Source organism: Pelmatolapia mariae, linkage group LG2, assembly GCF_036321145.2.
Source record: "Pelmatolapia mariae isolate MD_Pm_ZW linkage group LG2, Pm_UMD_F_2, whole genome shotgun sequence".
Lineage (NCBI taxonomy): Eukaryota > Metazoa > Chordata > Actinopteri > Cichliformes > Cichlidae > Pelmatolapia > Pelmatolapia mariae.
This window is the reverse complement of record NC_086228.1, coordinates 617501-628837: the sequence shown is the minus strand read 5'-3', so window position 1 is coordinate 628837 and position 11337 is coordinate 617501. Positions and strand designations below refer to the sequence as shown.

General features: G+C 46.9%; 1 protein-coding gene across 1 annotated transcript in view; it reads right to left on the bottom strand.

Moving 5' to 3' along the window:
* Positions 1–1522: 1522 nt before the first annotated feature.
* Positions 1523–11337, bottom strand: part of dok2 (docking protein 2) — a 19862-nt gene continuing 10047 nt past the window's right edge. Inside the window, exons 5-8 of the mRNA XM_063483780.1 lie at positions 4958–5127; positions 4422–4694; positions 4226–4339; positions 1523–2763 (exon numbers count right to left, since the gene is read on the bottom strand). Of these exons, the coding sequence (XP_063339850.1) occupies positions 1921–2763; positions 4226–4339; positions 4422–4694; positions 4958–5127 (1400 nt within the window). The 3' untranslated portion in view covers positions 1523–1920. The remainder of the gene's footprint in view (positions 2764–4225; positions 4340–4421; positions 4695–4957; positions 5128–11337) is intronic.

Sequence of the window (11337 nt, the reverse complement as noted above, 5' to 3'; positions counted from 1 at the left end):
TCCCTAAATGCATCTTTTAAAATCAAATGGATCAAACTCTTTTTAAAAAATCCCAATTTGGAATTTTATTACCAATCATATCTTTAACTCACTGGAGGAATGCACTTTCTGCTAAGATGCAATTACAATATCTCTAAATTACCAATTAAACTCTCCAACTCTCACAGTCAGCTCTTCTCATCTTGGTTAATCATATACTCTCACAACTTTTCTCCCCATAAATATCTCATTGGAAACAATCAGGATGTTACATTTAAGAACAAATCATTATATATTCAGAAATGGGTGGATAGAAACATTTTGCTTGCGAGTCAGTTACTGAATGCTAATGGTCAATAATTTTCTTATAAGGAATCTTTGTCTGTTTATGATTTTCCTGTCACTCCAAGAGAATATGCTGCAGTTTCTGATGCAGTAGCAGGTGGGGTGAGAAGGTTGTTGGTGTCTGCTCCTAAAGGTGGAAATTATTCCAGAACTAAATCCCGCTAGCATGTACATCAGTAACATCTGTCCTTTATTGAGTGATAAAGCCACAAATCAATGTATTAGACAAATCATTCAAAGAGATATTGTTTCCCAACCTGCAGCTGTATTTTACTGGAACAATATTTACAATGATATGGACCTGAAAACACTTGGATTCTATCAAGGAAATTTATTATCACTAATAAGGTCAGAGAAGTTACTCTTAAGTTGATCCATAGATGTTATCCGGTAAAGACATATCTGGTTAAATTGAAGAAAAATATTGATACTCTTTGTACTTTTTGCAGCAGTGCAGAGGAAACAATATGTCATGTATTTTGGGAATGCACGTATACACATGTATTTTGGATTGTTCTAAACAATTTTATAAACACCAAAATTGATCCGTCGTGTAAACTGAAGCTTCAACATATTTGGCCTCTCACATACCGACAGAATAAATCCAGGAAAAATATATATTATCAATCTTTTGATTATTTTTGCCAAGTTTCACATTCATTGTAGTAAATTTTCACAACAGCGTCCAAACATATTTGCTTTTAAAGCTTTGTTCTCCAATTATCCAGAGAATCTAAAGAGCAGCACAAACTCCAAAGCACGTAAAACACAAGAGCTGTGTCGAAGTTTCACTTGATTTATATGTTGTTTATTTAAACCTCGAGCACCTCTTAATCGTTTATTTTGTTTGTTTGTTTTCTCCTAAAGTATACTTTTTTTTTGCTTTCCTGCTTGTATTTGTATACATGACTTGGAAAAGATACAAGCTGTGAAATTTATTGCACCCTTTCTACAACCGGCTTTTTATGTATATTTGTTGTTCAATTGTTCAAATAAAAAAAAGAGGATGCAGCACATGAATTTGGACATCCCCTTATTTTGAAAGAAATGTTTAGGCGTTACCATAGCAACCAGAGAGGAGGATGTTACTCTCAATGTTGTTGGCACAATTCAGGAGGACGCTGCTAATAAAGTTACTCAATGACACAGTGAATTATTTATTATTATATTTACCAAATACCACAGTTTGTGTCTCGGTTGTGTCGTTTTATTTAGTTGTGTGTTGCTTGTGCTTCTTACAAAGTGTAAATGAACGTGCATGAAGTCAGGAGCAAAGTCTGAGTCATGACATGGATGCTACAGTTTGACTTTATTGTCCTCACAGTAACACAGCTGCACGTGTTCCAACACATGAACATACGACACGTTTCCATCATCACAGCAGCGCCCACATTCACGGTAAAAGCAATAAAACTGAAGAAAGCGAGTAAGAACCAGCAGGTGGCGCCGACAGCGCCGGTTAGCTCTCGCTGCCACTGAGCTCAGAGTTAAACTTTACAAAGTGCCTTAAGGAGACATCGGTCACGTGATCAACCAAACTCAAAGTTACAACTTATAAATAATTCTTTAAAACTAACTTCGGTGCTCGGTTCTCCTCTACGCCATTTTCACCATCACGTTGTTGTACGGCGAATCCTGGCGCTGCTGTCTAAGCTCCTCCCTTAATCCAGGCTCCTCACTCTCCTCGTCCGCTTCTTCTTCTACTTCTTCTTCTGCTTCTTCACTGCTGCTTTGCGTAACGGCAAACGCCCTCTGGGCTTGTTTGGGCACGGCGTAGTCATCGACTCGGGGGTTATACGGATACTCGTGACCTTTGGGGTCAGCAGCTGTACCCATAATCCTCCAGGCATCTCCTCTCATCTCCTCGGGGTCGTCGTACACCGAGCTGGAGGGGGTGGATTTCTGTCCTTTGGCGGCGGCGGCAGCGCAGCCTTCGGGCTCGTCATAGATGTGGTCCAACGTCTTGACGGCGTCACCGCCACTCGTGAAGACGTTCCTGATCTTCATCTCGTCAATGCTGTCGTACAGCGGGTCGGCGCCCGCGTGGCCGCTGTCTGTACGGTGAGAGTTCAGGATGTCGGTCATGACGTTCTTGGCGATGGTGTCGAAGGGCAGCGAGTAGTCTGCCTCGCTGTCGGTGCAGGGCGCCGCCACGTTGGCGCTCCTCTTCTCCCTCTTGGTGCCTCTCTCGGTCGACATGGTGATCTGCGAGTACGTCTGTTCCGGCTTAGCGCTCGGCTTGGGGCTGAGGCGGGGGTTGGGGACCGAGCCGGGGGCGGGGCCGGTGCTCAGATTAGGGCTGGAGTCGGGGCTGGCGTTGGGCAGGGGGCAGCTGGAGATCATCTTGACCTGATTCTTTCGAGGGGCGGGGAGACGAGAGTCCAGGTTCAAACTCTTCACTCCGGTCAGAGTTTTATCCACCGGAGGCTCGAGACGACACTGAGAACAGGACAGGAAGTGGGTCAGTATCACGCCTTCACTTTCATCATCATTGAATCAAACAGTGACTGAACGGCGTCGCGATTGAATGATGTCATTGGTCATCAGCTAAGGGTGTCAAATAAGAAGCTCGAGCAAACAAGTTCTGACAGACAATCAGGACAGAACACGATGTGAACATCGAAGCATCGTGTGAGCACGCCTCACAGGTGTGTCACTCACCTGGCAGAAACACCACTGTGCCTCCACCTTCCAGCTGATGAAGCAGCTGCTGGCAGCCGCCCTCGTTCTTCTTCTCTGAACGTATTTCAAGCCACTTGTAGGACAAAATGACGTCACGTGTGTCAGAAGGTTTGGATCTGACTGTGGAAACTATTTGAATCATATGAACTCTGAAACTCTGAACCTCGACTTTAGTCATCGTAAGAGAGTCAAAGGCGAGAGCTGAGGTTTGGAGCCAAGGACAATAAAAATACATCAGTCCAACCAAATAATCCAAACTGTGAAAACACACGAGTGCCAAAGATTATTGGCTCGTGTGGAACACCGACGGCCCTCCGCCTGATCGCCGGTTTGAAAAGAGGCCCCTCGTATTTCTCTGTGTCATATCCTGGGATATTTATCATTAGAGCGGTTTGTTGTATTATTTAATAAATGGAGTCAGTTCCTGTTCCCACTGTGACCTCATCATTTCCTCAGGAACTAAAAACATATTCTGGTTTAACTGATAAACAGGATCTTTGCAGCTCCCCACACCTCGAGCACATCCTGCCCGGCAGCACGGCTCAGCCTCGGATGACGGCAGGACCAGCTCCGGCGTGAGCAGAGGTAAACTGGTTCCCATTGCCCCAGAGGCGGGGGGGTGGGGTGGGGGGTGGAGCACAGCGCAGTACCGGTGCAATGCGCTCCCTCGTCTCTGATCTCCCGCTGAGATCACCAGGTAACCCTACGCCTACACCTGCCTGAGCCGTCACCGCGGTGGGCTGGACCTTCCTGTGGGAGGAGGACATCCGGGCTGCGGCTGATGAAACCCTTAAAAAGAGCCAGGGCAAGGGAGCTTCTGGCTCCGCCTTCAAAGGAAGGACAAGGCGTGGGGGAAAGATGGAGTATGAGGGAGGTTGTGGCGAGCGTTAGGGGGGCGGTCGCTGAAGGGTCACTCACGGCCCTGCAAGCTCCCGGCAGGTACGCTTACCTGTGCTTACACCAGCTTATCATGATATGTTTTAATAAGCTGGTGTAAGCACAGGTAAGCGTACCTGTGAGTTGTTGAGCCACATCGTAATTATTTCAGCTTTTGTCGTTTACAGCTGCTCAAATACAGGATGTGAAGACGTTTGACTTTATCCAATCGTCACAGTTTCACTTCAGCTGCTTTGTTCTTTAATCATAAAATACTCGTCACTCGGATTCCTTACAAACTTCTTTCTGATTTTACTGTTTTGGCCTCTGTTCCATTTCTTACCATCTGGGGGCGCTGCTGCTGTTGCTGTGAGGCGTTGCAGCTCTCTTTGTCGATGTGATGAATCATCTGGAGGTTCGGCGGCTCGCTCACCATGCTGTACACGTCGTCCGCTGCCTGCAGAGAGAAGGCGGGACGTTTGAAGCGGGCTCAGTCGTACCCGAGCTCTGAACGTTCAGGAACTGAGGTGTGGGCTCACCTGAGCGGCCGGGGGCATCTGGCTGCGGGGCTGAGGCAGCGTCCTGCTCTGGGCCAGCGGCAGGTTGTGCGGTGGGGGGGGCAAGCTGAAGCTCTGGGTGGTGTCTGGACTCGCCTGGCCCCCCCCGGAGGTCTGTCTGTGGGGAGGGGCGACCTTCTGCAGGTTGATGGCGGCTTCCACGGCCTGGAAAAGGACGTTCCCCTGTTTGGTCTCGAACTCAAAGTTCCCTTCGCCGGAGTCGCAGCGCCGACCCGCCTCGAAGGAGAAAGTGGCCTAAAGAAAGCAGAAAGCCAGAGACGCTCACACAGGCTGACGAGCAAACACGGCGTCATGACATTTTACAGCAGGACGTGTCAGACGGTTTCCTGCAGCCGAGAAGCTGCGACCGTGTCAGGAAATCAGCAAAGAACCGGAAATGAGTCCGGTCAAATCCCGTGAAACCAGCACACGTAATGCAATCTCTTTACTTCAGTCCAGAAACATCCTGCTGTGAAAGCTGCTGAGAATCCTGGTTTTATTCTGAAAGTGTGTCACACCTTGTCGCGTCCAAAGCGCCGCAGGTATCTGTACGGCCAGGTGTACACGATGTCTCCTCCCTTGTCCAGCAGATGCAGAGCGTCCATGTCAGCTCGCAGGACGCCGTCCCCCTTCAGCCTGCAGCGGTCAGACGCCTCCGTTCTCCGAATGGACACCCTGAAGTCACGCACTGACGCGCGCACACACACACACACACACACACACACACACACACACACACACACACACACAGTTATTATTCAGTTAGTCTGCAGAAACACAGAGATCACTGAGTATTGATTGCTTATAGATTAGAGTGAAATGAGGATGAGGTATCAGACAAAGAAGGATTATTTTGATCCTGACTGAATGATGAGGATCAGAGAGGATGTTGTTATCACTGAGCGTCCAACATGGAGGCCCAACTCTGCAAGCGTGCTGCGGCTTCTCATGGTTTCATGTCTCGATAGAAATGATGTTGTCAGTGAATAATAAAAATAAATCCTCCGTCTTTGGCTGCGTGAAACACACACGTGTTTTTAACGATGATGAGCGGATTTGTTTGTGTTTCTTGCGGCTGAGCTGCAGATTATTGAAAATGAAGAAAACGAAAGAATCTTTCACAACATGAACTAAAAAGCAGATGTGAAACAAACGTAATGGAGACGAAAGCAAACCAGCTTTTTATCTGAGCGACGGCGAAACGCTCAACTTTTACGTTCAGCTGTTGAACTGCAGCTGATGCTCCCAGAGGAAACCACAGACGCTCGCAGGTTTACTACAGCAGCAGCGCTCGTTAAACTGCTCCAGAACAAACACCTGATTCCAGGCAAACCCGAAAACCACGCCTGACCCCTAAAACAGCCGAAGGGCGAACATCCAACGGCGGGTCCTCACATGGTCGAAAACCTACACAGGTCCCCACAAGGACACACGTACACACGTGTGTGTGTTCATATGTGTTCATGTGTGTGTGCTGCAGGTGTTGGAGGATGTGGGACAACAGTAGCAACTACAGGAGGTGTTCATTACGACCTCAGAGTTACACAAAATGCTCCAAATGTGGTAAAACTGCTGCAGCTGTGAAGTGCTATTTATATTCCCGGCTTATAAAACGTTATTTCCTGTCTGTTGTTGATCCAAACCGCCGAGCGTCTGAAGATCGTAACATAACTTTTATTTACTGTAGGCTGTGCTGAAGCAAGGCGCCCTGATGCTGAGCGCTGTTACTGATGAGACTAACAGGAAGTGTCACACTCGGCTGTGAAGCTAAAAATATGCTTCGACAGGGGGAAATGATACTTGCAGCTGCCCTCGTGCTCTGCATTTCCACTCATAGATCCAGATGTGGCTCAGATACCTCGACGTATCTGACCGACTCACCCTGAGACCACCTCGTCTGCAGAGACACCAAACACATGAACACGAGCGACTCGCTCAGGACAGACGCTGGAAACCCAGAGTGAAACAGTGAGACATTGTAATGACGCACCGTCGTTCACTCAGATTTGTCAGTTATCCCAACTGGGAATGTGAGGAAAAGCTGGAAGAATTCAACCAGACTGGACACGAAGCCGGGCCGGTGGAGGTGTCAGGAGGAGCTTGGGGTGGATGGATGAGCTACCAAATGTTGGAAATGTTCCCGTTTCAAACTGTGCAAAAGTGCTTTAATCGCCTCATTGTCCTTATGTCAGCTGTGCCCACGCTGAACCCAAACACATTATTTTGACTTTTCCGCCGCGATAATCTGACCGTGGAGATTAAAAAGCTTCCAAGAGAAACAGCAGCGTGGTCAGGGGCAGCTTCACTAACACGTGGAAGCCATTTATTCCTTCTGTAGTTGCACGTTTGGACACTAGGGGGCATACAGACAGGAAGAGCTTCATTCAGGTCCCGTGCTCTTTAGCGGCCATGCTAGCAGTGAGAGACGTTAGCTGGGATGAGGAAAAGAGTTTTGATAGTTTCAAATCTCAGAAAGTGCTCGGGTCACATGGCCGCACACGCGCACACGCACGTCACAACAGTCGCACCAGCATGCACAGCAGCATGTACAGCAGCATGCACAGCAGCATGCACAGCAGCATGCACAGCAGCGATAAAGACCAGCTGACAGACGCCAGTCAGAGCAGCTTCCAGCTCAGCGCTCCATCACCGAGTCGAACGTTAACAACAAACAGAGGACGACGGGACAGTAAGGAGCTCGTTTCAGCGCGTGGAGGTTTTACCGTGTGTTCACACGTCGACTTTAATGAAGAACAAACGCAGCTCAGGCCGCTGGTTTACCTCAGCACTTCACATTCACCACCAGCTAAAAAGAAACCATTAACCTCATCGACAGCTCAGGTGGAAACCAGCTGAGAAAAAATAGAAACAGCAGGTGTAAAACCAGAACAGTGACGGCGCTGCCCTCTGATTGCATTTCTATTTCTGTTCATGGGCGGAGCAACAAGCCACACCTGAAGCAGCCGAGAACAGGCCTCGCGTTAACGTCGTCTTTGTGAGAAATGTGACCTTATGAACCATCAGTAACATCAGGCTTTCAGCGTCGGTCTGAGAGACAAAAATGAATCCAAAACGTTTTCAAACCAACGAGATTTAAATCTGAAGCTGTCTGATTTTACAGCTGAAACTCTTCCTCACACGGTCGTCATGACTGTGTTTTATGGGCTCAAAATGTGGTCATAAATATTTTGTACTTGTAAATCAGGATTTGTATGTGTAAAAAAGATTTGTGTGTGCGTAAAAAAGATTTGTACGTGTAAAAAAGATTTGTGTGTGCGTAAAAAAGATTTGTATGTGTAAAAAAGATTTGTGTGTGCGTAAAAAAGATTTGTACGTGTAAAAAAGATTTGTGTGTGCGTAAAAAAGATTTGTGTGTGGACTTAGCCAAAAAACCCCTGCAAGTTACACGTACGAATTTTGACCCTATTTTTCTTCCTTTCATCCGATAGGTCAATGTCATGTCAATCACAAATGTAATAATCCAATCAGAGAACAGATGGGTTTGCCTGTCGGAGGGGCACTTTTTTGAAATGCAGGTCCTTGAAGGGTGATACAGTTTGAAGCTGGAGGATCTCTATATAAATATCCGATAGCAGCTAGGTCCGCTAACTTTCAGCAGCTGTTGAAAGGATAAAGTTGTGGTATGTCAGTGGTTAGAAATACCATTATTACTTTAGGATTAGTTTAACACAAAGTCAGGGCTGACCCGGGACCATTGCTGTGAGTCACAGTGCGCAGCATAAAAGTCCTTTCACATCGGACACAGGATGTGCTGCTAATGCTAACTGCTAACTAAAAGCAAAGGATCCAGAATTTGTTGCGCTGGCTGCTGGGCTCTGTGGGTTTTTGCAGCAGCTCTACCTGTACTAGCTGCACCTGCTCCTTGTCGTTTCTATCTCTGACTTATGTCCTCTACAAGAGTTTGGGGGTTTTTTTTGCTAGTTCTTCAAATGTTCAATAAAAACATGTATGCTCATTCATAAGGAAGAAAGCTTTGTAATGAAGACTGTCATTTCCAAAACACTGCCCGCCCCCCGCGGTCCGCAGCGCTGTTGAAAAGGCTGTGGAAGTCCCTGTATTAAGCACGTAGACCTGTGACACAAAAATCACCAAACTCAGACGACCACAGACTGTTTTCCTTCGTGGTGATGAAGGAAAACGCTGGGTTGGCATGTAAAAGGGCATTTATTCCCTTCAAAGACCTGCAGTTCAAAAAAAGCGTCCCTCCGACAGCCAAACCCATCTGTTCTCTGATTGGATTGTTACATTTGTGATTGACATGACATTGACCAATCAGATGAAAGGAAGAAAAATAGGGTCAAAATTCATACATGTAACTTGCAGGGGTTTTTTTGGCTAAGTCCACACACAAATCTTTTTTACGCACACACAAATCTTTTTTACACACACACAAATTCTTTTTACACATACAAATCTTTTTTACGCACACACAAATCTTTTTTACACACACACAAATTCTTTTTACACATACAAAACTGATTTACAAGTACAAAATATTTATGACCACATTTTGAGCCCATAGTGTTTCATCTAGAGTGAAGTGAAAGGTGCTGATTCAACTTCTTCACTCCAGTCAAAGTAATAAAGTACCGGCTCTGAAATGTAAAGTAGCTTCTACCAGCTGAATTCTGAAGCCTGTGATATATGAATGTAATAATCAATAATATTAGGAGATGGGAACACAAACTTCAGTCTAAATATTAATTCTGATAAAAGATTTCTCAGGTTGAATCGTTTCTGTGGAAGCTGAGCAGAAAAAGGTCACCGTGTGGAGTCGGGGGTTACAGGGGAAAACGATCAGAGCGCTCCAGATGTTCTTAGGCTGCGATCAGCTGACCTGCTGCTCTCTGTGGACGTACACACCTGGATTCATCCAGACGTGAGCAGATGTTTCCTGAGCTGTCCTAGCTGAGTCCTCCACACTGACACTGCTGATGCTGTCTTTATATTAGACACTAAGAAGTTGGTACGAAGGTGGAGTTCACTCAATGAATCTCTGTGAGCTAACTGTGACCACGAACCCACAGCCACTGTGCACCAGTCACACACTGGTCTTTATCACAGTGCAGCAAACTCACCTGTTTATCCTGGACTAACCTGTGAACCGAGACTCTACGACCTCGGTTCACAGGTTAAAGGTTAAAGTTCATGAAGGTACAGACTGAGCACGTGCGGTGGTTTGGACAGGCTGCGTGAGAAAGCCTTCTGAAGCAAAGTCCTGTGGACAGAAGGCGTGACTGTTTGTCCAGCATGGACAGCAGCAGCTGGGACCAGCTCGTCCACAGCTGTGCTGGTTTAGGACAGAGTAACCAAGCTCCGCCCCCTCAGCTCCTGCACACACTGCTTATGGAGAAACACTCTGATATTTACCGACTCCACGTCCTCGCCTCTGACGAAGCAACAATCATAATAACCAAACATTCATCACTGAGGAGGATATGAGCTGAACCCTTTCACCAGACTCCGTCTAACACTCGCAGTCGTGCAGCACAATCAGATAAATTAAATATTCTGAGGTTACGTTGCAGCACGAACACATTTGTGTTCAGCTGCAGGTTTCTCTGACCTGCAGGTCACAGACTGCGTCTGACATCAGCTTCCTGTTTGTGGACGGATACAGACACATCAACGTGTCCCGAAAAGAAAAAGGGAAGACGGGGTTGATTACAAAGACAAATAGAAACCCACAAGCAAAGTTAAAAACACTAAATAAAGAGTTGTTTCAGGGTCCTGAGCTGAGACGTGCGAGGCTCGCCGCTGCCCAAACGGCGGCTACTTCCTGTTCGGAAAGAACAGAAACAGGAAGTTTGCCCTGTGAAGATAAAAGCTGAGGTCGTCCTGCAGCCGCTGGTCACTGCAGCGATGCAACACCCTGCGACACGCCTCACCAAAGCAGGAACCCGCGCACACAAGTTTCCACTACACACGACGTGTTAACAATGAGCTGCAGAGCCACAGTGGAAACTGTCAGGGCGCCGCGCAAACCGTTGATCACGCGACTTCCTGCAGGCCAAACCCGAGAAGACAAACAAACACTTTTAAAATTAAACCCTGAAGACTGAACTCAGATCTGTCTGTGTGTGCGTCTGCTGCCTCACAAACACCACGCCTGGAATGACAAATATCCTGGCTCACACGTTTCTTACCAAGCTGTGCTCTGACAAACCTTCAGCTGACTGGTCAAACTGGCTCACTGTTGAGTCCAGTAAAGGAAGCAACCTGATATGAAGCTGTGCTTTGAAGCAGCTCCGGTCCTGAAACATCAGGTCAGCTGATCTGTCACGTCAGGACGAAGCATCGCCTAAAGCAACATCTGGATTTTTACTTAATATTAAGCTCTAAGACCTGACAGAGTCTGAACCACCAAAAGACAAAAACCCGGTTTTACTGCTCTTAGGGACACGCAGGAATCTGGAGGGTAACCGCTGGAAGATCATCTGCACAGTGATGTCAGAGGACCAAAGATCCTAATGCAAACACACAGGGTGGCTACAGAGGCGTGGGAGTGGGTAAGGACCCCCGAGAAGCTACTGAGTGTGGAAACCATCCCCTGTGACAGAGCACACTCAAACTACTGCTCAAGTATTTCTAATCAGGAACTGACGCTTCCTCTGATGCAGTTTCATAATCTGTGATCGTAGTCCTGAAACAAGCACTGAGGCCCGGTCCTGTCAGGATGTATGTGTGTGTGTGTGTGTGTGTGTGTGTGTGTGTGTGTGTGTGTGTGTGTGTGTGTGTGTGTGTGTGTGTGTGTGTGTGTGAGGCCCGGTGCTGTCAGGGTCACAGCTTCAACTGATGAACAGGAAAGTTGGATTTTACTGTTCAGTGTTTCAGTGACGGAAGGACGCAGTGATTATTTCAACATTATTCCAAAAAA